At 38.4% G+C, this 27,183-nt stretch overlaps 1 protein-coding gene across 1 annotated transcript in view; it reads right to left on the bottom strand.

Annotated features, from left to right (window-relative positions):
• tln2a (talin 2a) overlaps positions 1-27,183 on the bottom strand; it is a 78,362-nt gene that overhangs the window by 23,293 nt on the left and 27,886 nt on the right. Inside the window, exons 3-22 of the mRNA XM_055036480.1 lie at positions 15,780-15,951; positions 14,508-14,605; positions 13,801-13,930; positions 13,176-13,328; positions 12,308-12,450; positions 11,942-12,069; positions 11,705-11,768; positions 11,509-11,613; positions 9,823-9,978; positions 8,378-8,479; positions 7,939-8,015; positions 6,062-6,242; positions 5,818-5,931; positions 5,602-5,710; positions 4,884-5,092; positions 4,187-4,285; positions 3,777-3,944; positions 2,846-2,980; positions 2,555-2,714; positions 572-738 (exon numbers count right to left, since the gene is read on the bottom strand). Coding sequence (XP_054892455.1) covers positions 572-738; positions 2,555-2,714; positions 2,846-2,980; positions 3,777-3,944; positions 4,187-4,285; positions 4,884-5,092; positions 5,602-5,710; positions 5,818-5,931; positions 6,062-6,242; positions 7,939-8,015; positions 8,378-8,479; positions 9,823-9,978; positions 11,509-11,613; positions 11,705-11,768; positions 11,942-12,069; positions 12,308-12,450; positions 13,176-13,328; positions 13,801-13,930; positions 14,508-14,605; positions 15,780-15,915 — 2,634 coding nt within the window. The 5' untranslated portion in view covers positions 15,916-15,951. The remainder of the gene's footprint in view (positions 1-571; positions 739-2,554; positions 2,715-2,845; positions 2,981-3,776; positions 3,945-4,186; positions 4,286-4,883; positions 5,093-5,601; positions 5,711-5,817; positions 5,932-6,061; positions 6,243-7,938; positions 8,016-8,377; positions 8,480-9,822; positions 9,979-11,508; positions 11,614-11,704; positions 11,769-11,941; positions 12,070-12,307; positions 12,451-13,175; positions 13,329-13,800; positions 13,931-14,507; positions 14,606-15,779; positions 15,952-27,183) is intronic.

Genomic DNA, 27,183 nt, shown 5'->3' with positions numbered 1-27,183 from the left:
CTGTGTCTTGGTTAAGCTGTCAGGCAATACAAATTCATAAATAAAATAAGTCGTTTTGTACAATGCTTTGTTTTTGAGCCCACAGATGCTTTAAATGTCTTTTTTTTTTTTAACCAAGAAACTGAGAAGACACAAAAAGGACAAAGCAGATTTCTGCACCTTTGTGTCATTCTCGGTCCGATTTTTCACACCACTTTACTGCTGTGGTTCCTGGTTCTGCTTTTTCTTCTCTCCTGTCTCAGAAAAGGTCACCAGATAAGCAGAGTGGCCGTTTCCCTGGTTTTGAAAAATGCCACCCCTGTCATCAACCTATTAGTCCATAAGATGGCCTTAAAAACATTCTGCAATGTAGAATGAAAGCCTTAAAAAAAGTGTTTTAACCTTGAGACATTTCTAAAGTTAACACCCATCAATAAATAAATATTTCAGTTCATAATTTTTAAAACAATTTGAAGCAATAAAACATACGCTTTTCAGCATTTTTTCCATCCATTTTAACATGACATCCACTTGCCACAAAAAACAAAACATAACCGTCTTCCAAGATTTTTTGGTCTTCCAAGCTGCTCACCTTTGCTGCCTCCACCATCCTTGCAGTGGCATCTGCCAGCAGTTTGGCGGCTGCCAGCAACTTCTTGGAGTTGTCCACATCCACCTCGACCTCAGCGTCGGACCTCATGGCATTCACCAGGTCTGAGGTAGCCTGAGCCAAAACCCGAGCCTGCCGAACCATCTCTCCTGTATGGCGGCACAGACAAATATGAATGGAGATGAAGAAAGAGACTGAGTTTAGAAGATGTTCACATGAACCACATAGTACCAGCTCCTTAACTTTAAACATTAGTGCTTCAGTTTAAGTTTTCTGAATCTGAATCCAGTTTTTCAGGGTCCAATCCTTCCCGTTTCCAGTGACTACGCTTTCTTCGGCTATCGGAATATTCTGCTGTCTTCTCGCACTTTCACAACTGTTTCCTTTTGTTTGTGCCTGCTTCAAAACTTTACACATAGCTGACCACAAACAATGGGCATCATTGGCTATACATTGAGTCACTGTGTAAAACAAGTCTAAAAACAACTTCTTTGTTTTTTTTTTAAGTGACTGGCCATCCTGTTTCCACCATGGCTGTTGTTAATCAGCGACATGGAGCAGGAGATATTCATACAGGGATATTCATTATGGTCCAATTATAATTAATATACTCAAATTTGTAGCTGAAAACAATCTAATTTACAACAAATCCACTAAGCCACTGGAACATCTAAATTGATTACAATGTCATTAAAAAGCAAATGTATTTAGGTAATTCAATTATAAAAGTGGCACTTCCACTGAGTTATTACAAACAGAGTGATTATTTTTTGCCAGTGAGTTTGATAAATCTAGTTTGTAGCAAATGAAAACCAAAATGCAGCTTCTCCGACCTTACACAGCACCAATAAAAACACGTATTTTAATACAGAAAAATTTACCTACAGAAAATGGTGTCTGTATAATGTACTAAACATGCGCCTGACGGCTCTCGGGTGCGTTTGCATGAATCACTGCTTCGATGCAGCCTGAAATGGAAGCAACTTGTCTGCAGCTCGGCTGAGGTTTAGAGGAAGTCCATATTGCTCAACAGTGGCCTCCAGTTCATCTCTATTGTTGGATCTGGTTCTCCATTATCCTCATCTTCACAATACCACATAGGTTTTCTATAGAATCATCAGGCGGGACAGAGGAGGCGGTTTCAATCCAACGGTCTGCTGCAGATATCAGATATTCCACTTTTCTTATTGGGTCGATCCATTTCCTTGTTTGACCTCCAGGCCAACAAAATTCTTTGTGCATCTTCTTTCTTCTCTCTGGTCTTTTTCTACTGTCAGACTTGTTAACATGACTGTCAGCCTTTCTCTGTGCTTTCAGCTGACAGCAGTCACTTCAAACACATCAGTGTGTCAGTAAAGCTGAGGAGAAGACGGGCCAGGATGGGAGTAAAGCCACAACAAGGCATCTTCAGAAACTACTAACCAAGAGCTCAGACGATCCTTTCTTAGTGGAAACTTAGTGAATAATTCTGAATGTACACAAGCATAGATTAAACAATCAAAGTCTTTCAGTTAATACAGAGAATTCAAATGGGAAAATAAAGATGTTTATGCATATTTATGGATCAAATGTATCTAAAAGAAACATCTTTCCCTATGAAGAGCATCAAAAATAGGAGTGTTGTGTTTTCATTTTTTTTCCCCCAGCAAGAATTTTAAAAAATTGCCACACTAATTAAAAAAATATCAGAAATGATACTCAGAACTCTTAGAAATACATTCCTGACACATGGCCTGACTGTATCATTAGTTGATTTTTTTTTTTTTTGAGTACTGTACCCTCTCCAAATGGTGCGCTCGCTCTACCTCTGAGTCATGTGTCGCTCCCTACAGCCTGACCATTTTGTCTTTTCTTTTGTATGGAAAAACCAGAGAATAATTTTACACATAAAATCTTAGTAAAAACATCTTGATACATTTTATTTTACAGCGTGTTGCTGCTGATTTATGTATGTTTCAGGCTCACCTGCATCTCCCATGGAAGTAAAGATGCTCTCTGTGACGGTCATGATGGTGTCTGTGGCCTGGTCGTAGCGCCCGATTGGCTCTCCCCTGGCAGTGTACTGACGGACATGTTGCAGAAGATCTGCCAGCGCCTGACTCACAACGCTTGCTGCTGCGCTCACCTTCAGCAAACAAGACCAACATCACCAGTTCTGTTTTTAAACAAAGCCTGTAATGTTAATACTAGCACTAATACTAATAAAAAGGTAAAAATGACAGATTTGTTGTACATATGTCCATGAATCAAGCTGACCTGTTTAAGCAGCTCCCCGTCCTCTGTGGCTGAGAGGCAGGCCTGGACACAGCTCTCCACCGAGCGGTCCACCAATTTCCCGGCTTCAATCAACTGCTCCTGACAAACCGGAGAGCTGATGGTCGGACTCACCACCTGAAACAACCAAAGAGTTAAACATATTAAAGCTGTCACTGAAAAATACGACCATATTTAACTTTTGTCACCAGCAGCGGACAAATGATCACCACTGAGTGGAAAACCGTCCTCTTGTTCAAGCTCTTCGTTTTAATGTTAATCAAACATTCAAATCATCTTGATCCACTTTTTAATGTTTAAAGTGAAACTAATCAATAATCCAAAAACAGAATAAAAATGATAGTACAGGGATTGTCCAATAATTTGGATAATCTCAGCACACTGCAGCTAATAAATGAAACTGTTCCGACTCAAAGCCAGCAGTTAATTTACACTAATTACACACATGTGGGCTGTAGAGCAAAATAATGAGAGCACACAGTGTTAACTGAACCATCGTACATTCACTTTTTAAGAAAAGGCAGAGATCTCCAAAAAGTCAAGCATGCTCATTTTCTTTAATTTACTTAATTGCCTAGAGTTTATTAATATTATGTAATGTTAGTATAAAAGTGCTTCTCATTAAATTAGAACAGCTTTGGAATCTAATTTATTTCAGTATTTCATTCCAGAAAATGACACTCATTAAATGTAAATTCACGAGACACAGAGTGATATTTATTACATCTAATAAAAAAACGAAAATGCAGCTTCTCTGAAAAGTTACACACCACCAATAAAACACATTTTAAACACAGAAAAATCACCAATACCAAATCTACATAATTTTTTAATTCAAATTACTAAAACAAATTAACTTGGAGATAATGTTCTGATTTATTGAGGTCTGTTTGCAAAATGTTCATTCTTGTACCTTTGCACAAGCCACAAGTTGGGAGGTGGACAGGGCGCACTGTGTGGCGGCAGCAATGACCCGATTCTGCAGGACCGTGTCCTCTGCAACCTGGGCGACGTTCTTGGCCTTCAGCACCAACATGGCCGCCGCGTTGGCTACCGCTTTGGCCAAATTCATCAACACATCCTGGAATCACAGATAAAGATAAGAGATCACCAAATATTTGGACAAGCACTTTTAGAAAATGTTCTTTTAAAGCAGAAAAAAAATTACAAAAAAGAGAAAAAAAAACATCTTTTTTTTTACTTTTCATGGATTGTGTTCAGCTACATCGGTGAAAATGATGTGCACTTTGATAAACTTTTTTCTCTATTCATATTCATAATACATCTATAGTAGAATGATAAAAATGAAAGCTGATGAGTTACCTGAAACCTCTCGTCTGTCTCATTCTCGCCGATCTGTCGCAGGAGGTCTCCACTGGCCTGACCGATGCTACCTGCAGCGGTCAGCACTGTTTGTCTGGTCTAAAGTCACACACATAGAAAAAGATCAACCAAGATCTTTAGTCGCATTTAAATCTCTTCTACTATCCCAGTTTGTCATTTATTTCACCATTTGAGTCCTTAGAAGGAGGAAGATTTAAACACAGGCAAACAGGCTTTGATAAAAGCAGCAAAATGGACAATTACTGCACCATTTGTAATTTTAAACCAGCTCCAGGATTGATGATTTAAAGAGATTTTGAATCTTTATTTTGATCAGCCAGGACATTTTCAGTTAGCTGGAGGCAAGCAGAAGAGGATGTTTATATAATTGGGTTAGGATTTGGACCAGCAGAGACAGAATTATTAAGAGAAGACGAGTCATCTTGGGACGCAGCTGCTTGGCGACAAATTTAATTAGCCTTTAGCTGGCTGTTTGACATCAGGTCTGAAATACTACAGCTGAGGAGTTTGATTTGCTGCTTGAATTCAAATCAGAAGGGATGCCTGTTTCCCACAAATGAAACAGTTTCAGTTTAATAATGTGCTTTTAATAAAGATGTGAAGAGGATAAATTTCAAGTACGAGGGAAGAGAAGAAACCCAAACTAAGTCTGAAAGTTTGAGATGGCATCGCTCACCTCCCCGGAGGTCGGCTCCACGGCCTTCAGGAGGTCGGACACGGCGCCTGCGAGCGTCCTGGCAGCCTTCATCAGGTCGTTACCTCCTCCCACATCGTCCTCCATCAGCGTGGCCAGCCGCTTCACACCCTTCGACATTTCCGTCAGGTTCGAGGAAATGGTGGTAATGGCGCAGCCCACAGCGGTGTAGTCGGTGTCAGTGGGATCACCTGGGAGGAAATAGGGAAAGACAACATGAGGTAAATATAAAACAAAACGCAAAATTGTTTATTTGTAGGGAGTTTGTGCGAGACTTTGTACAAACTTACAGTTGATAAAAAAATATGGGGGGAAAAAGTGAAAAAAAAAAAATCAAATAAATCTGAGATGGAGTGGTTTGCAGACTGCCAGGCCACTTTCTCCCACATTCTCCAAACCACAGCAGGATATGTGGGAACTATTAGATTTTACATGGCTTCTAACGAACAGCAGCCCGATGGAAAAGTTCTACTTTACCCAAACAAACTGGCCAAATAATTTTAACTGCTGAGCACACCATGCCTTAAATGCACTTGTAAAAATGCGGGTAAAGCCTGTTGACATGTATTGCTTTTAATTAAAAAAATTGCACTTCCTAAAATATGTATATTAAGAAAATATATTTTTTTTTCAAAAATGCTAAAGAGACAGTGAAAAAAAAAAAGCCAATATGATTTCTGTTGAGTTAAGAAGCACTGACCGGCTGTGAGGTTCACAACAGAAGCCGTTCCTGCAGTGATGGCATCAACCTGCGAGTGGATCTCATGTTTCGATTCGTCCATCTTATTCTGGATCCACACTTTGGAGGCCTAAGTGGAGATTGCAGAAATGTTTTTGGACGTGAGCACATTTAGCAGGTTTCATCACTGATGTGAATAAACACTTAATGCTCTTTTGGGTGTGAGAGAGTGACTACCATGTCCTGCCCCAGCGGTGAGTGGTCGTCAACCTCTCCCAGGTCTATTTGGGCTCTTTGAACAGCTTGCATGCTGGTGTTGATGGTTCCCATTAAAGCCTGCTGCGCTGAACTCTGCGTACAAACAATTTATGAGAAGCTAATTAGCTTACAGTCTCTTGAGATGACATATTGCAATATAATAACGAGAAGAATAAAAATCAGTTGAGCGCTTCAAGACACCACACAACATCTAATGTCGTACCAGTGGAGGCATGTGGCCACGGTGCATCTGACCCATGGTGATCTGCTGCTGAGGGGACGGCATGGTGCCCATGCTGGGTGACTCGGTACCAATAGAGCCAGAGCGGATCACCCCCAGCAACGCCACAGAGCTTTCGTTCACCTGACCCTTACGGTTAAACTGCTGCTGAAGTATCGTGGATCTGCAAGAGTACAACATGAGCACCATCAGTACCGAGTCTACAGCCGTGCAGCAAAATGATGTCGAAGGCTGATGTTTGTACAGCAATGTTTTTTGAAGTGCCATGCAAAAATGTTACGCAAATGTTTCTTGCAAATTTTATGTAACAATCACAAAGTTACATTTATACACCTTGCAAAAGTATTTTTAACTTGATTTAGGTCAGGACATTGTTGTGACACCTTCTTTCCACTGCACCTTCCTGCTGTATCGCAGTTTTTTTTTTATTTTTTATTTTTAAGGTAAACATATTCTGCATATTCTAGCCAAATCCAATCCACCAATCATTCATGTGGCTCTCATAAGTTGAACGTCAACATATGCGTGCTTAAGAATTATTTTATCAGTCAAGTCACTTTTCATTTGTACATGACCCAATGTGAAACGGTATTTTAAAAAGTCTTAAATTTTATGAAATACTAATTTTAGCAACACATTCTCCCACTTCTGGCCCTTTGAGGAATTTTGTAATTTGGATGTGGCCTGAGGTGAAAATGTGTTTCACATCTGTGTCTTATAGCATGATGCTGCCACCACCATGTTTCACTGACAGGACAGTATTGTTAGTTTTCCTCCACTGCACTTTTTTTATTATTATTTTGTTTCATTTGTTTCCTGTGTTCCCCCAGTGTGAGGGAACCTATGAGGCCTTCAAAGAAAATCTATTCTTATATTAAGAATAAATGACACATAGCTGGACTAACTGATTTATCTTAATAAAGTCTATCACAGCCAAATGCCTTCAAAGTTAGAAGGCTCAATACACTTTGTTCGATTTTAATGTATTTGATTTTAAGAGACTATGCACCATTTAACTTCCATTTCACATTTTATGAGCTATCTTGTGTTTATCTACCACATAAAATCCCACAATGATACATAAAGCTTATGGTTGTAATGGAAGAAAATGGGAAAATACTCTTTTAGTATGAATAATTCTGTAAGTTAAATCCTTTAAAAATGTTTTCTGAAAGAAGCAAGCCTTCAAAGTAGATTGTTCCAGATTTATGCTTGTAACTGGACACGTTCGTCATCACACTGAGCTGGTTTGGATTTTACACATTAGCCACAAAGACCTTAAACACAATAAAGACCGACAGGAAAAACTCTTTCCACCTTCAGCAAACAAAGGCTTGTTTGTTTTGCTGCAGAAGAGACTTGCAAAGTTGGGTGTGCAATGTTTCTGCAGTATTACAGATTGTTGCCTTTGGCATCAGCACAGAGATGGGGGGGAGGGTTGAAATTATATATGAAAGTATAAATGTTGCAAAAAGCTGAACGCAGGAAAACTATCAGCTGAGAATGGACAGAAACACGGTTTCACCTGAGGCTAAATGAGGCAATGTTCCTCCCACAGAAGGATGAAAAATGTCAGGCATGTGTTCTCCATGTCAAATGTAGTCCAGGTAGATGGATGGATGTTAAAGCTGTTATAGTGGCTTGTTAGAGTGATGTGTACATAGCTTTGTTATGTACTGGTTATGTGTTCAACACCATCATAATGTTCCTATTTAAACTGGGATGTGCATGTTTCATAGAGAATTCAGTTAAGTGATTGTTTTTTTTAATTAAAATTAATCAACAAAGTGCACACTTAAAGAAATGTCAAGTTTCAAGCCGTGCTTCAAACGTAAACCAAAAAGGTCTGATTTCCATACTTTTTAGGGGAAACTGATTCCTCCAGCATGGTTGACTCCTCATCACCCTCTAATCCAAACCGGTCCTTGCTTTGCTTCTGCAGGAGAGAGGCAAACGCAGCAGAAAAGCAGAAAATCAGACTGTGGTTTAGTCAAGCCCTGTTTAGTTGGAAAGAGGACAACAAACCATGAGATGAGGCAAGATCTTCAACCTGCCTAAAAAAAATTAAATAAATCACACATTCAGATACCCAGATTTACATTTAAGGCTTAACATATGAGCTCCTGCTGTATACCAGCACCATAGGAAGCCAGCCTTCCTCTGCTACTTTTCATTTAACTACAGCACCATGACAGAGCGGCATGGTCTCCATCAATCACCTGCAAAGTCGAATACACGTAGCCCTCAGGAGAATACTAAAACATCAGGATTACAGGTCTCCAGTGATGAATGTCTCACCTTTTTGAGGATGATATCAATATAACCGGCGATGAGCTGGGAGATCTGTTCCCCTTCGGTGGTCTGCACTGAGTAGTAGCTCTCCTGGTACTCCCCAAAGTCCTGCAGAAATGCACCACAGAGTGAAACATCCGATTTGTGTGAAATTGTAAAAGGAGTAGCAAAGAGCAGAGCGTGTACGGTATGCAGGCTGAGGATTTTCTGGGAGGATTAAAGTGAATCCATGGAGACGGCTCGACTCAGATGAGCACCGCACATTGTGCTGGCTGATATGAAGCTGCGGCAGAGAGTCAGATTAACCCGAGAGCCGTTCTGGACGTAAACCTTAATACAGGGAAACTAACTGCTTCCATGAGGAAAGATTTGGCTGCAGCTTCCACTTATTTTTAACACCTTTCCACCTAAAAAATAAAAAAATAAATATTCAAAAGAGTACATAGAGAGATGCTAAACAACCCCCAAATCAGTGACACCAAAACAGACAGCCTAAATGGTTAAAAGCACTCCAGCAAATTAGCCTCCACACAATAGGCTGTGTTAATCGAGCTGCAACAGAGATCCAACACACCTACAAGACTAAAGCTGTGTTTAATGCCTGGACCTGTGAGTGCTGACACAAAGGAGAGATGTTGGCAGCAAAGAGAAAAGAGTTTGTTCAGAGGACTGAAGGAGACGAATGAAAAGGTGAGCAATACGCAACATAAAAGTAAAAAAAAATCTCTAAGGCAGAAAGTCAGAATCAGGGTTCATAAGAATTTGTTTTAATTTACAAAATTAAGTTAGAGGTAAAACATATTTCCATCAGTTTTCTTGATAATCTTCGGGACTTTTGAACACAAAATGTTTACTTTGACGAGTTTTCTTTGGTGAGATTCACAAATCACAAAACAAGACTGTGTCCGATTCAGCAGGTACTATTTTAATTTTTGCACCAGTTTTGGTAACTGCATGCTACTTAGTTCATCATACTAAAATCTAAAATACTGACGCTAGGCTGGTTTTTCAATAAATACTCCTCTAAGTCAATTTGTGATCTTTGATAACTTTATTTTGAAAATAAAATATCCCAAATATTTGTATGAAGGTCTACAATATAAACTACCACCACAATTCCATTTTATCTGCAATTAATGAGATGGATAACATTTTATGTTTGATGTGCATATCAGTTATTGAAAGAGGTCATCTAAATATAAAACACAGCCAAATAATTTCAGATCTACCTCCAGATTGCCCAATACAGAACAACAAACTCAAACCTTTTCCAGACTTCATTATTTTTTCCAGTTCTTATCCAGACTTGCAAAATAATAGAGCTAATTTACCTGCTTTTCCAGTCGATAAAAACTATTTATGTGATAAATGTGCAGTACAGCTGGCTCTGCAGTGTGTGCAGCTTTTCTCATTCTGCCTCTGGATAAAACGTAGGCGTGTGGCAGTCTTACCAATGTAAAGCTCTTGGGCGACGCAGCCCACCTCTTCACCGTAGTGAGAGGCCATTCCTGAACCACATCTTTGGTCTTCTCGTCCACTCTCATCACCGACTCCTTGGTGATGCCCAGGAGCCGCGGCACGAGCTTGTTCTTACTCTTCATCTTTTCCTGTCATAAAAAGGGAGACTTTACTTTAGCCAGACACATCAATAGATGGCATTTAAGCCGCAAACATTACACACAATGTAGAGGTGACTCTTAGCATATTACAACAGAGTGAAGTCACAAAAGGATATATTCTAGTATCAATTTCTGTTCAATTTTATCATTAAAGCAAGTAAAAATCCAAAATGTGGTTGCTAAAATTTAAAACATCAGATAAGAGTAACATTTGTTTCAACCCAGGAATTTTATGGCACACAAAATGTCTTCATTTTTGACAGCAATGAATGCACATCATTTGAGTGAATTTAAAGAATCATGAATATAAAGAGTCAATTGCAGTCATTACAACTTTTAATTGCTCTTATGATGTTTAGTTGATGGATTACAGCCAGAAAACAGGACAGAAATTCATGCAAAAAAATTTACTTAGAGATTTATTTAGTTTTTATATCCATTTACTGGTGGCACAACTTTACATCAGTCTAAGCAGCAAAGAAAGATTAGAAATAGTCTTAATTAGTAAAAAAAAAAAGAAAAGAAAAAAAGTGTGTCCTTATCTTTACATCAGCTGACTGAAATCTCTTCCTGAGTTCTCTTAGCTTTCAACATCATATTGCAAACACCCTCTCTAAAATACATAAAAGCTTTTGTGTTTTCAGTGTGGAAAAGAGCAAAGGCCTCTTGTGGAAGCGAAGCCGGTGGGAGCAGGCCGAGAGAATGTGATGGGCTGTGACGTGAGGGCCAAGAGGTGAGGTGTGCAGACGTCCTGCAGGGACTGTAAACTCTCCGCAGGCCTCCGAGAGTTAAAGGTTAGGAGCCGCCGGCTGAAGTTTTCCAGGGTTGTTTCAGAGACGTTTCTGCTCCACCAGATTAACCTCAAGATCCAACGACTCAAAGACAAAAGGAGATATCAAGCTGAACTGTTCAAGGGGAATTCATATGGAGGACCAAGAAGTTAAAGGACACTTTCAGATTTCTGGGGCATTTTTAAGAGGAATAAAAGGGCAGAGCAGAAACTAACATGTGCTCTATTATTGGAAGTGATTTCATTCTTCAGACCTACTCATTATAATTAATTTCTAGAGATTAAACTATCGGACGATGAGATAAAAACAAACAAACAAAAAACTTCTTTGTGTGAAATACTGATTTGTGTAAGACTAATACAGTCAAAAAGATTTTAAAAATAAAATTCAGCTAATAGAAAGATTTCCAGTCATGTAATGCAGAATATTGTCTTTATAGTACATAATAGTGGAAGTCTGCTGGACTCACTTGGATTCTGCAGCCAGTTGGACTATAATGAACAAATACCTGCACATTGTGCCCTACTACCTGTCAGTCACTCCACCCGCTCTATATTCACTCTGAAACCTCCTCTGCTGCACAGACAGCAGTAGTTTCCTTCCAGCACCACAACTTCTTCTGTAACTGACTTCTCTTATTCTGTGCTTCAATTTCATAGTATTTCATGCAGCTCGTCAGAATCTTTTAGCATAAAACAAAACATTTTGTGCATAACTTCAGACTTACCTTGACGAGGAAGAAAGAAACACCGTACGTCCGCAAAGACCGTGCCAGTTTCACATACTTCACTTTTGCTTCAATCTCTGTCATTTCTCCACAGTTTTTGTGTTCCTGCAGGTTTCATTTTGTTTACAGGAACTTATTACTAATACAACATTGTTGAGATAAAAAGAAAACCAAAATGAGGATGAAATTCACACACCTGAAATATTTTCTTCTCAGCTCCTCGTTGTTTTATGTATTCTTTGGGCAAGAACTCTTTCAGACTTTGAAAGAAATTAAATACATTTGAGGATGTAATTAATGCGGCAAAGAGGAGTTAAACAGTTTCTCCACAATATTTGAACTTCATTATTGGGGGGGAAAAAATTCAACATATTTTAGCTTTATTTTTATCTTGAATCTTCATGGAAATTATGAATTTAAGTCAAATACTCACTCTAAGAATCCAGGCTTGTGTTTGTGCTCTACGTGAGGTCCAAACTGGATCTGGGCCTGAATGCCTCCGAACTCACCGGCTTTGTCAAAAGACACTGGGTGGGAACCATTCAGGATGTCATCTCGTGCCTGCAGCATCAACAAATAATATTCTTTTATTAATTTTATTTTGAAATAAAGGAGAAACGTTAGTGCTGTGCTCTCCTAAAATTACTTGCATGGATATTTTGGTGACTTTATGACATAAAAAAGCTTGCATACATTTCTTTATTTTCCAAGAATAATCACAAATTTTTAACAACAAAAAAATATCTCTCTTGCCAGTCTTTTACAGCAAAGGACATTAAATGCATCTTAAACACTTCACCTGTACGTAGAGCAGGTTGAGTTGGACCGGGTCTCTGGAGTCAACGTTCTGGTCCGAGTAGAAGAACTTGCGTCTTAGCAGCAGAGTCTCGTTCTCGTCCACGCCTTGCTCTCTAAATGTTCTGCTGTGGTCCAGCCAGTTCACTAAAACACAATATTAAATCAAGTAAACTGATTTCATTTGCTTGAGCTGTTGTCAATGCACTAGATTTAAATGTGTTGTCCCTGTGTATACAACTATTACCTCGCACTGTGAAGCAAAAATCATGGGAAACAAATCGCTGCAACGTTTCTCATAACATTAAACCCAGTTTACAAAAATCTAAGTTGAGTGCAAATCACAGATTCACTTCCATCAGTTTACCACATATATTAGATCAGTGAATGCTTATGAGAAGAAGTGACTGCTTGTGTGCAAGGTTGAATGCATCCTTATGGGAAAGCTTTTCAGATTCAGATTTAGAGCTCCCATATTCCAGTGGACACAGAAAGTCATCATCTTTCTAACACCTACACATCAGCCATGACTCGTCTTTCTTGGCGGTTTCACAGCCAGCCATTCCTTAAGATGCGACCAAAACAACACAGTTATTTGTTAGTTGAATGACAACGACACAAATATTAAACTGAGTAGAAGGTAAAGATAGTGACTAAACTACAAATTAGAAGTCACTCCTAGCCTGTGTTCAGAACTGAAGAAACTGCTTGAATGAGAGGGGAAACGTCTTCAAGAGACAAGAAGTCCAGCTGCATTCTTAATAAGTCGCCGACATTTTCTCATACGTGTGCATCATGTAAGAGATCCACTTCATTTAGGTTAGAAATTTTCCATGTCAGTTAAAACGTTTTTTTGTTTTCTTAAATCTTACAGTCATCATCCGTGTGCAGTTTGGCTTTCAGTTTCTCCATCTTCCTCTCATCTCGCAGCAGTGTCCTGTCCTTCTTCAGCGTACCCGTCCCGTCCTCCTTCTTTTCCTCCACTGTCTCCTGGATCAGAGAGTACTCCTCATAGTTTGTGATGCCTGAGGTCAGAGGTAAAAATATTTATTTTAGATACAAGTCCAGTGACTTTGTTATACAGACCTAAATAAAAATCCTAAGATGCAATGAGCGTCATTTGCAAAAGTACTTTGTTATGCCACAAACGGGGAAAAAAAGATTAATAATTGCTAACCAATGTGAAGTGTCACATAATTAAGAAAAGGGAATAAAAATGAAATTATTTTAAAAAAATGTTTTACATTTTACTTTTGATAATTGCAGCATTTGCACCTGAAAACTACATTAGCATGAGTGTCTGGGCAAGCCACAGATATACATTTTATTTTATGGATGTGCAACAAGGCTGCACCAACAAAAGCAATAAAAACAGTTTGGACTAGTTTTTACTCCAAGCAAAATCAATGCTGTTCGACTGCAATATCTAATTTTAAAGTACATTCTGCTGAAGGAAAAAAATGGAGAAAGAATGCAGATCGGATGATTATGATGTACCTATTCTGCTGCAAATAGTCACAAGCAGCTCGCCCACTGTTTTTGAGTCATCCACCATGATTGTTTTAACAGCTCCGTCCAACATTTTGATTTTCTGGGGCCTCTGCTTCTTCTTGTATTCAAGAATATCCTGCTCAAACACAAGAGGGAAAACCTAGTTAAAAAATAATGATAATCAAAACTGAAAGCGGTGAATTTGTAGGTTTCACTTCAGAAGGAGAGAAACGGAGAGACAAATTGAAAGTTTCTGCTGAGGAAATGATCATTTGCAACCAGGTCGCATGCAGGGAAGGCAGAGCAGAAGCCTGAAAACCTTATTTAACGGCTGTCTATCACGGCCTGCCGCTCCCCTTCTGGTCACAACAATGGGCTGAGATTTGGTTCACAATAAACGGTCACAGTCATGCCTCCTACCTGGGCTGATTTTGGTGAATTTGAAGAGGGGAACCAATTCAAGAATGGCACGCACAGGCATTAACTGACAGACTGCTGATGAGTTTGTCTACGTTATTCACACATCCATGTCTGGAGTGCGACTCACACAAAGGTACCAAGATAACTATGTGTGCCTAGTGTGTGTCTTTGTGGCCTCATAATTTTCATTTAAGAGTTCCCCTAAGCTTTACTTTACGTTCAAAGCAAACGTTCAGGCCGTGATTGCAGCTTCGCCCCATGTGGCTGCGGGTTAAACAGACTGATGTGTTTACCCCGTTGCGGAGCATGTAATAGTCCAGTGTCCTTCCAGACTCCAACCAGATCCCTTTCCGGGGGTCTTCATCAGACAGGAAGAGGCCGTAATCTGAAGCTGAAGCAGTGAGGATAAACATCAGAGGTTTAGATGACATTTATCAAAAAGACAGAACATCAGAAAACATCTTGAGCACAGAGAATAAAGGTCACATCAGGCACAACGTTTGCTGAGGCTTAGACAAGATAATGGCATTTTCAAGAAATTTCTATATTAAAAGTTTATTGGAACAGAGATCCCAAGACTAAAACATTTGCAAACATAAAGGAGTGAATGATGACTTCAGTGGAGCCATGTGGAACAAATAAGTCTGACATGACACTGAAAAAAGATGAAAAGCTAAGATTGATGAGGCTCTAACATGTGGCCCAGGATGTTATGGAAAGAATTTCGGATTTTATAGTTGAACTCATAAAAGGCACAACTGTTTACCTATTGTACAATGTACAATCGATTGTCCAATTATAAAATTAGATTAAACTTAGTAAAAGGAAGACATTTTCTGTATTTAACATAAAATGTTAAATACAGAAAATGCAAATACTTATAAAATATCACAAAGAGAATATTTTTACAAAAACTTCCAAAAATATTCACACCCCCTTAACTCTTCCACATTTTTCACAAACTTCAATTTGATCTTCACATAACTGTGTAATAGAAAGAAAGTAACAGCTTATAAAAGTTTTTAACCAGAGAAAAGCAGTGCCAGCCAATCCAGTGCAGCCAATTGCCTTTATAGGTCATGTTATTAGTAATTATTCAACTAGAGTAGAAAGTCACACTGCAGGTTGAAAAATCCAATGACAAAACCTACAGGGCATGCACTCTAAAACTCTGGCCTTTGAAGAAGAGCATTTAGTAGAAATGCATTGTTTTGTTGAAGGAAACCCATAAAAATTCACGTTTAAAGGTTGTAACAAGCCATGTGGAGGGCAGTGCAAACAGGTGTCCTGACTTAAAGCTCTAACTGCAGCTTATTTTTGGACACAATGCAGCCTTTTACTTCTACAATCATGCACCATTTTGTGTTTTGCTGTCATATAAAAAAACAAGTCTAAACAATTAAAACAAAAGTTTGTTGTTGTGACGTGACAAAATGTGGAAGAAGAGAGGAAGACTTTTGCAATGCAATGCATAAATGTTGGCCATTGTTTCCATTTCTGAACTCTACAGAGTTTTGTCGTTTCTTCGCTGATGCTGCAGATTCCAGTATCGCTGAGAGGCTCACCCTGTCCAGTCTGAGCCTCGGGGACCCTCTCTCTGATAATCCTGCAGGCATCATAAACAGCTGTGGAGGGCTCAAACTGCATCGTCTTCACAACGTTGCATTGTCGCACGCAGATTTTGAGCGACAACACCACCATCTTGACTGGCAGTGTGGGCAGGAACTGCAGCTACACCTGGGCATAAAGAAGACGAACAATTCTGGTGAAGTGGAACTTAATAGACAGGCAAACTTACCAACTAAAGCAAATGAGAGACTTTTCATAGACGAGCCAACTTTTTCAAAGTTTGAACAACTACAAAGCTGGATTTCTTCTTTTCCTACTAGAAAACATTGCCTTACTTTATTTGCATAAATTTGGGCCATCTACTGAACAGAAGCTCTAACAATGTCCCTGACTTCGACTGTCAAACAATTAAACTTTATGGAAGTGGAGAAAGTGCTAATTTGTTCACAGAGGGCCCATTGTTATGCTTCATAAGATAAAATAGCCGACAACAAATGTATCACTTTCAGGAGATGGCCCATCTGGTCCCCAATAGGGACAAAAAAAAACAAAAACGACTCAATAATCAGAGCTGGTAAAGCAGCAAACTGTGCAAAGTAACTAGAAAATTGGAGATATTTCTCTTCAGTCTTTTTCTTAATACGTTGCTTAAACAAAGTTTAAATTAAATTCAATTATTTAGTTGGTATATTTACACATACAGCTGCTATAATGACTATATAAATGGAGAAAAGGCAACAAAAGAGGATTGTGTCATCTCCAACAGAGGACATCCTGTGAGACACCACCGGGAACAGAGAACCGCTGTGAGACAGGGAGGTCAGAGATCAGGTCAGATCACGGCTGACATTCGCATGCAGCCTCTCCTCCGGTCCGTTTGTTCTTGACCCTGACCCAGACACTCAGAATCTGGTTCCTATGTGAGATCTGTTCTCACACAGGAGGGAAGGTGTTCGAGCGGCCGGCCATGTTCACACGTATCTGCTGCTGCGGCCGACACCAGCAAGCACAACAAGGCGTTACTTCAAACATTTGGCTTGTTGGCAAAAGATTGAACAATTTACAAGATTTTAAGAAAGACCAGTTCTTCATTCATAATTTGGTAAGTGAAAAATGTGGAAGTACTCAGCATTTGAGAAGATGGAAGTTCTTGACTGGCCTGAAGTAAAAAGGTGTTGTGTCTGATTTGAGAGTTTCACAAACCAACTGTTGCAAATTGTTAAGCTTCAGGCGAAGAGGAACTTCTCTGAACTGTAGCCGCCAACAGCGACTTCAAGCCGCCAACAATAAAAATTCCCCACCATGACGCCTCCGACACGAACTCTGAAATAGATCTCGTTAGAATGAGCCGGACCTTCATGACGCTCTCTGTATGTATTTTGCCATTTTTATCTTTTAGAAACAGAAATAAAATTGTGAAATTTCCTAGTCAGATTTCAAATAAACCCTAACTTTTCAGATTATTTATGTTTACAATAGATTTTACCTCTGGGTGCGCAAGACTTTGCCAGCCACCTTAATGTAGAATCGATTGCTCCTCTATCACATTATTCTAACACCTGTAGTAACCATAACCCTTGTGATAATTTACTTTAACGCTTTTAATCTAACTAAACAAATCTCTTAGTAGAAAACACCAGAACATTGACCATGTAAAAACTGTCAGAGGGAAAGTGCAGTTCTTTGGCATAAATATTTGTCATTTATTACATATTGTTTCTCCACAAAGCAGAATTGATTTGGCTACTTACTAGAGGCTGGATTGTCTGCTTTCTCCTCTGTATTTTTTTCCTTCTGCAAACAAGCTGTAATAGAGTTACATCTATAATTAATTCTCCTTTCCTTTCAGTGCAATAGCTGCAGCATAAGCCTAAAGGAGGCAAACAGCTGGAGAACATACAGACACAAAGCAATGACACAGAATAAAGAGGAGAGTGATAAACCAGTTAACGGCTTACTGATGCCCCATCAATAGCCTCAGACAAAAAACAGCTCATTTACCTGTTAGGTATTTTCCCTTTTTTTTTTTTTTTTTGAGAATTTCATCATTGGAAACCCTTTACTGCAAATATCATCTGATCATCCAGGTGTGCAAGTAAAGAAAATAATAAATCAGACTAACCCATGTACTGTACATTTAAGAAATTCCCCCACTGGTTCTACCCATTACTTTCAGTGAGGTAAATCAGCTAAATTATTAATAAGTAATTAAGTTGGACTGACTTCTCTTTGCTGATGCATGAAGGAAAGATGTCAGACTGCGAAAAAGGACAACAAGGTTCTGGATTAAATCTATGAAGCTTTGGCTTCTTCATTTACATTCAATCTAGTGATAGAAGTGCAGTACAGTGAGCCATAGGAAGTTAGAAAAGTAGCAGCTGGTCCTATAACCCATTTTCCAAAAAGACGGTGTTCCAAATTATTATGCAAATTGGATTAGTGTCATAAAGATAAAATTTTTTTGTTGTACTATTAAATTTATAGATGGTATTGTGTGTCAGGGTTTTTTGAATCACTAATTAATTTCAGAGAGCTGGGTTGATTAGTTTGTCTGGTGAGCTCAACTAAAGGGAGGATGTTCCACATTACTAAGCAGGCCACAGGAAAGAGAAAGGATCTCTGCTGAAGTAAATCACCCGACAGTGTAGTGCCGTGTGAAAACATTAGATATTTAACAAAACCTGAAGCGTTCTCGTACTTTGAAGAGATTTGTAGCTGATTCGTAACAAAGATGGGTTTGTTCAGATAAAGGCACAATGAGGAAGGTTTCTGTTAGACAAATTCATCGGATTAAGAGAGAGAAGCTGTTAAAATGCCCCTACAAAGCAGCAAACTGTTATTTGAAGCTGCTGGTTCCTCTGGAACCTCAAGGTGGAGGATCCTCCAGAGGCTTGCGGTGCATGAACCTACTATTCGACCAACCCTAACCAGGGTTCACAAGCAGACATGGTCGCAGTGGGCCCAGCTGTACATGAAGATTCATTTTCAATCAGACTTGTTCACTGATGACTGCTGTGTGACCCTGGATGGTCCAGATGGACGTAGTAGTGGACTGGTGGTGGATGGCCACCACGTCCCAACCCAGCTATGACGTCAGCAAGGAGGTGGTGGAGTCATTCTTTTGGGTCGAAATGATGGGAGAGAGAGAGAGCAGGTCGGCCCCTTCAGATTCCCCAAAGGTGTGAAAATGACCTCAGCAAAGTATATGGACTTTCTGACTAATCACTTTCTTTCTTGGTTCATAAAGAATATATGACAAATATTGATAGTGCACTTCTGTAGCAAAGTCATCCTCATGCATGACAATGCACCATCTCATGCTGTGTCATTGGCTGCTATGGGCATGAAAGGGGAGAATCTCATGGTGTGGTCACCATCCTCCTCTGACCTCAACCCTATTGAGAATATTTTGAGTTTCCTCAAGCAGAAGATCTGAGGGTGGAATGCAGTTCATATTAAAACAGCAGCTCTGGGAAGGTATTCTGACATCCTGCAAAGAAATTCAAGTAGAAACTATCCACAAACTCACAAGTTCAATGGATGCAAGAATTGTGCAGGTGATATGTTAACATGTAACTCGGTGTGTTAAGAGGTTTTTGATTGAAATAGCTTTTGATTTTAGTACCTGTGACTTAATGATGCAGATTCAAAGAATGACCATTTATAATCCATAAAATGTTTTGAAAATCTGCTGTGCATAATAATTTGGAACAGTGCATTTTGAGATTTTTTTTATTTTTGAAAAAAAAATACAGTTCTCATGGGTAGTTTTGTTCAGTAAAGTTTGATTTATACTGTAATTGTTCATGACTTGAAAATTATACAAACCCCTAATTGCATTGACCATTTAAGAAAACCTGAGAAAATATCACTTGCTTAATTTGGAAAACAGTGTATTTATGTTTTATTTGTATACTTATTTTATACTGATTATGATCTTAGTTTTAAGCATCTAGTCAGTTTTTTTGAAATCTATGCATTTTAGAACATGTCGACTTTATGCATTTAATGAATAAGGTTTTTTGTTTCACCTATGGTTTTCCTGTCAGATCGGATCAAGCAATCCATTTCAATCACTGGCAAAATGACTGATCCATCACTAATAGTGACGGTGATCATTACAGTAGTTTATGTTATCGATGTTCCTTTGGAATTAGCCACTATTATAAACTTTCCCCCAGTGATGTGATGACTTCTGCTCGTCTTTGCGGTATTACATGGCAGAAATGAAACCACATGCTTCAGAATCCAGCTGGAGAAATGTGCACTGAAAATAAGACGTTATTTGTTATGAAAAATATTGCATTTGAATTTGCCTACTGCCCCCTGGAAATGTTGCCTGTATGTGCTTAAATATACATTTCATGTTGATTTAAATCCAAATCGATTCAATAAAAAAAAACAATCAGGAGTCCAGCAAGCAAAATAAACATTTATATCTGCGGAGCAGTTTGACTGGAGGATCTACATTTCTGGTATCAACTGAAATAAGCAGAGTATTTACACATGAATGGCAGGATTTTTAGGTAAATCAAACAACCATTTTATATTTGAAAGGAGGGGGTCAGTCAAAACAATAAATGAAATTGGTTCAAATATAATCCTCTTAAGCTTTAGGCTCAATATGGAAATTGGTTATGTTACACACCATGATTTATTTATTCTTCCTTTAAACCAATCTGAAGCTCTGGATGTGATTCCTTAGCACATAACACTTTACAGCATACAAATATGTTTACAACAGCCGTCTTTTTGCCTTTCTTGATATTTTCTAATCTTAGATCTGAGGGTTGATTGAGCAAAAAAAGCTCCAATAAAGCTATTACAAAAACAATTGGAAGCAAATCTCTCCCTTGCGTATCAAGACAAAGTCTCCATCAAAAGCAGATTACCACTAAAGCATCTTATCATTGATTTTTTCTTCCTTGTGATAAGACATTTTCTAAGATCAAATGTTGTTCTAAATCCCCCAAAAAACGAAGCCAGCTAAAGCCAACTCATTAGGCAGCTAACATATTTACAAATTCATTCTGTAGCCATCCCTGGAGGTGGCAAAGCTTTACAACTTTGAGATTAATCTCTAAGAGATGTAAAGGGAAAAAAAAGAAGCTTGTATGATGTTGAAATTGACTAAATCGTTGGCAATTTGTGACCCTAAAGAAAAAGTCGAGGGCATCAAAGCAATAAAGTTTTTTCATGTGGGAAAGTACAATACAAATGTTGCTGCACATTACCAGCAATCAGTGGGCGAAAGGTGGCGTTTACAAACTCACATCCAGGAACCTTCTTGTTATAAACACAGCACTGATGTCCCCCTTAAGCAGCTGCAAATAATTTGCAGTTTACAACATCAGCCCTCCATTTTGCTGAACAAACTTAAAAACCTCAACAACAGTGATAAGCTTGTGTAAACCTCCACCTTAAACCTAAGCTGGAAGTAATGACATTTTTCTCAACACACACACAAACAACCAGATTATGATGCAAAAACACAAGTTTCCTTCCCTCTACCAAATTAAAATTCAACTCCACCAGCTATGCCGCCTCTTCTTTCATCTGCATCAGACCAACATAGCAAACAGAAATGCACTCCACTGACATTTTTCCTCCTGCTCTGGAGCTGGGATTCCCAGAGCACTTAAAACTGTCTTTTGTATGCATTTATGTCTCAACTAAAGAAAGGATTATTTCTGATGAAAACACCATCACCTGTGAAGGAAATCACTCTTCTATAATGAAATCAACAAGTTGAGTCAGCAGCCTGAATCAAATACAAAGATATACAGGGTAACAAAATGTCTAAAGTGGTGCAGTTAGAAAGAGTCTAACTGCACCTGTGCTTGTGCTTGTGTCAAAGACTTGAAATATGCCTTTAGATGTCAGGTTTTACCAAAATTTAAAACATCACATTTAATAAAGGAATCAAGAGCATTCCACTATGTCACTTAACACATTGGCTGAGATAAACTCACTTATTTTCAAGGTGATTTGTTGAAACAAAATTTCCTGACAACAGAGATATGAAATATTTATACCGCTAGTATAAATATATCCTTCTAATTTATTTATTCATTCAATCATTCTATGTGCTGCTGCATATCCTCTTGTTTTTTATGGACAAACGCATGTAGGACTAGGGGAACTTTTTTTTAGGTGAAGATACATAAAAATATTTGCCAAGGGATGCCAGAAATCAAGATATAAGTGACTAAAATATTGTTAAATGTCAGGGTAATTGTATCAATTACAATTCACTGCAATTAACTCTTTTCTTTTACCATCAAAAGGTTTCAATCTGTTTCTCTTGGATGTCAGTCATTAAAATCTTTATCGAGGGTTGGCAAAGTCAATCCAACTGCAGTAAATTTTCCAATACAAGTCAAAGTTCAAATGCATCTACAGTAAAAAATTACATCTAAGCAGTCATTTGCATATTTTTAACACTTTGTTCCAGTTACTGATAAAACAAGTGAAGAACATTTGTGTCGATTTGATCTTCCGCCAGGCTCTGAAGGTGTGTTTTTAGCCTTGTATCATAAGTACCCAACACAAAACGGGAGGAGATGCTTCTGCCGGACACATTGCGGTAGAGAAGAAAGGTAACACTGCATAACCATACAATTCAACAATTGCCCAGAGCTCATACAGAAATTTGAATGTTATTATAGAGGAGTCACATATTTTTATAAGATTAACAATACTTCAAAAATACATTTACATTCAGAACAGAAATCCATCCATAATAATCTAAATTGGAATAAGTCTGACCTGAAAATAAGAAAGAGTCTAACTGACCTCACGTATGTAAAGACCATAATCACTATTACATGCTGCTTTTTGCACTGAGAGTCTTTGGCTATTGAATAAACAGCTCCGCCTAATTAAAGTAACTTTGGTCTAGTTTCAGAAACACTTTCCTAATTTTGGCAAGTTTTTCAATAAGCTTATAGCATCTCCATCACAGGATCTAGCAGAATCACCTGTAGGAGGAAGAGTCTGTGGAGAATGTCGGACAAAGATATATCACCTAAAATGGTCGTCTCTATGTAAAGGCATGATTTTATGAGGTCAATCATAAAAGTATTGATCCAAACCCAATGAACATCCAATGGCTGCATCTGATATCATTACTTCATAGCTAAAAGAAATCAAAAATAAACAATTATTCACTTGTTACCTTAAGGTCGGACCACACGTCCTATATCTTTGTGCTTTTTGCAAGTATTTCAAAAATAGTCAACTCTACACGTTTGCTTTGCAACAATTGGAAGGAAAGAATTACAATAAATGAGCTGCCGGACCACTTGATGGCAGAGTAATTAGGGCGGAAATCACATGGCCTTAAATTGCATCAAGCACCGGGTCTTCAGTTCGATTTGCTGCCAGAGAGACATTTACTGCATGTCACGTCTCTGCAATCTTTCCCATATTTCCTGTCTGCAGTGACTGCTCCCATCTGATCAATGGCAATAAATATGCCAGAAAAAAGATGAGCTTATAAAATATGATGCACTTGAGTAGATTACATTACCTGGGAGTATATAAGCTACAGCTACTGTAACCAAACACACAGGAAGTAGTATATATATATATATATATATATATATATATATATATATATATATATATATATATATATATATATATATATATATATATATATATGCACTAAAACTTAATGGAGAGAGTTCAACTTGAAAATATAGGATTCAAGATCCAATTATATGTTTGTTTTAAGGGGCAGTATTGAGTGTTTTCTAGGTACATAGTGACATTTTATACCACAATCAACAATGATCTTTGTGAAACCCTTTAATAATGTTTTTACAGCATTTCACTGTAGCTGGTATAATGAGCTCAGCTGGTGTGCAGTTCCAACAGGTGTTTGTTAATTGCTACTGGCTAGGCTGTAGGAGCAGAGTCCTGTGCTCTGTGAGGCAGAAGGAGCTGCTTCACCCAGCCATTCTGGAGAGCTGAATGATTTCCGCAGGATGTTTAAGGATTTCTGACACATGAATGAAAGCGTCAAAGAAACACTCCACGTATGTTTTTTGATGGTGGGATAACTTGAGATCCGATTTGTCCAGATAATTATCAGTATCATTGTCAATCTTTCTTGAGAGAAAAATAAGCTTTTTATCCTAATATCTGTTGCAGGATAAACAATTTTACATGCCATTCATGGAAATGTTAATGGCACAAATCTTTACGTAAAAAAATATCCAGGACACCCAGATGACATATCAGCCTCCTGTCAAAATGAATTCACGACAATAGCAAGTCTTTTAAAGTAAAAGACACTGCCTCCAAATTTTAGAAGCCACACAGAGATAATTCATAATTTAAGTTCTAGCTCTGTGTTGCAACATTTACAACCTTCAGGTGTGTCATGACTGGTTCTTGCATCCATAACTGAGACCTGCAGCCCTCAGGACAAACCGAGGGTCAGTTCAGGTCAGTGTTTTCACTTCTTCCCCAGATCTATCACTACAGCAACATACTGTATACCGGAAACCTTGTACTCCAGGACAAGTTGGTTTGTTTATGGTTAAAAATAACATTCAGTTTCTTCTATCCAAATTCTGTAACATGACAGAGTCTTTATGTTTGCAACCTGTTGCTCTGAGTTGTTTTATTTTTGGAGATTATTTAGTGTGAACAGTATTTGCTGAACCTGTACACACACAACACCAGTTTTGGAGGACAGTTCAGAGGATAAATGAGTCAGAAGAAAGCAGGGTACATTTAGTTGTGGTGTACACATATGCAATTCAGTGTCATTTAAGGAAAACGCTCAGCCAAAGAGGCAGACAAAGGGTTCAGGAGATAAAAGGAAAATGAGACTGAGCATTGGAACATGCAGCTTTTGTTCAGGAGATCAATGAAGCAGTGCGGAGCCCGGTGGGAATGCCCAGGCCCTATTACAGTGACACGGCCTTTAATCCAATAATAAAACATCACACAATTCAAAAAAGATGAACCACAGAGCATTCCCTCTTTCACATATTTCTGCTGGTGTTAAAAATAAGCCAGTGCTGTGATGGCATTTTCAAAATACATTTTCAGAGGCTGGAATTCATGATTAAAGACTCAAAAAGGAAAATGTCAAATATGAAATCACTGTCTATAAAACATCAGAAGCAGAAAAAAAAATGATGTGAAGTTTATTATAATCGATAGATAATTCCTGGAGCCTGGTGTGTTTTATGCCATTTATTTTATGTGCATTGCTACTGAATAATGAGCTTGTAAAATTGACCAAGTTGTTAAGTTTTTATGAGAATCTATAATGATTTAAAATGCTAAAGATTATTCTGAAGCAACAGAGATATACAAACTTAATTAGCGCCAGCCAGTAATTGCAATATTAAAAGAGAAAAACAGATTTGATCTTTCATACTCATTAATATAATCAAATGAACAACTCCCAATATTTTTGTTCTTTAAATATGCCAGTCAAAAGCAACTGCATTGATGCACTTCAAAGAAGTTTAGAAGGATATGCATACACAGAGGTGGTTTTGAAGTTCTTCTGTTTTTGTTGGGATTAGAAATGCTACCTGTTAGAAGGAACCTGCAGGACATTTTGTTTTCTTTTTTGTTATAACAAAAATCAATAGAAATATAAACTGGACATCAATATCAGCCAGGAAAAATATACCAGGCGTGTCTCTAATTATACAGCTTCATTGAACATATTGAGCACATTGGACAAAGATATATGTAGCTCTACTGTGAGGGACTTAGGAGTTCAATATTTTTTCTGGACAAATTCTTGTCATCAATATTGCATTGAGAGTATAGCTCAATAAAAGCAAAAATTGTGCAGCTGACAAGTTGTTGGCCTCCTCTGTTGCTCCCAACGCCTCCAGGCTTTTCATAAGACCAAATATATATTTAATGTGCGTTCTCTCAAGACCCCCAACAGCTTCACACAAAGTTATAATGCTACAGGTTAAAGGTAATTTTCCATGATGAATCACAACCATTAACATGTAGAGCCAGAACAAGCAAAACATCTCTCTTAATAACTTGAGCTGTTGATAGCTATGATTGCATCTGTTGATTTAGCTTTCATTGTACTCATGCAGTGCAAACAACGCTTTCAATACTCTGGCTGCTCATTGGGAAAATATGAAATGAAACTAAAGCACACAGTATTAGTCACACAAGACCAATCCGGCACGGTTCTGAGTGAGGTCATCACTATTCGGCACACTTTGTGTGGTGGCGGTGGAGGAGGAGACTGTGGGGAATACAGGGAGATGAAGAACAGAGGAAGGTGTGACACCGAACTCCTGCTTAACTTTCACCATGTGCCTCAATACGCTGCAACACGCTGCAGTAGGGCCTATTTTTAATCTAATTACTATCTAATTCTTGTTCAATAACTTGACTAATAATTAAGGTTCATTCCTCTCCCTGGGCTTTTACTGCACAGTTGAGTTTAAATGATCATTACACGTCACAGTCAAGTGGGATGAATTTATAGCTTCGCAGGCAAAAACATGACAGGGAACAAAGAAATGAAGATGTTTTGCATAATTACTAGCCTGGCCAGAGGAGTCAGGTAACAGGCTGGGTAGCAGGAAATGTTTTGGTCTACATGTGCATCTTTTGCATATGCACAATTTGTATGCTATGCATTTATACTTGTTTGAATGAGAAAGACAGCAGTAGGCAGGTGATGCACCTCTGTCAACAGCAACTTCAATGCAAGGGTCTGGTTTCATGCAGGGAGAAAACAGTGCCACTAGTCCACTGCAAAGCCTGTTGACAGTTCAACACAATATACCCTCATACATTAAACATGCAGATATATGAACCCCAGCTTTTTTAAAATTTCAATATGAAGAAAACTAGAGCCACAACTGCAGGAGAAGAGTAATCAAAAGTGGATGAGTAAATGTATTGACTCCATTAAATGTAACAACTATGTAAAAACCCTCAATTCGTGTTAACCTTGCAACACAGCAGCCACTTAGTCTGACATTATTGCCCCCATGAAGGCTGTAGTTTTCTGCAAAACGTAGAATCAGTCTGCACCTTCTTTTTAGTGACTAAATGATGTCTTCAGCCACAGATCACCATGGTAACACACTCTGGTTGTAACCCGACTACTATCTGGTGTTTTTCACGAGGACAGACGAATGAGAAAACAATAGCGATCAAACAGTGTCTGCCGCTGCATTTATTTATGGATTACAATGTCAAATTACACAAGATTTGCAGGAGTCATCTGTGAAATTATCTCAGCTTCATGCAGCCCACAAACCCATTTTACAGATCAATCCCTGCACTTGAGACAGAGTGATGGCCCATGTCTTACTAATCATTCTGATATATCTGACAATTTTGCACATGCACGGATGCTGATGACTCAACTAAACAATTAAAGGA

Source organism: Poeciliopsis prolifica, unplaced genomic scaffold (assembly GCF_027474105.1).
Source record: "Poeciliopsis prolifica strain line A6 unplaced genomic scaffold, Auburn_PproV2 SCAFFOLD011, whole genome shotgun sequence".
NCBI classification, from domain to species: Eukaryota; Metazoa; Chordata; class Actinopteri; order Cyprinodontiformes; family Poeciliidae; genus Poeciliopsis; species Poeciliopsis prolifica.
Note: the sequence above shows the minus strand (reverse complement) of the source record. Positions and strands in the feature narration are given on the sequence as shown.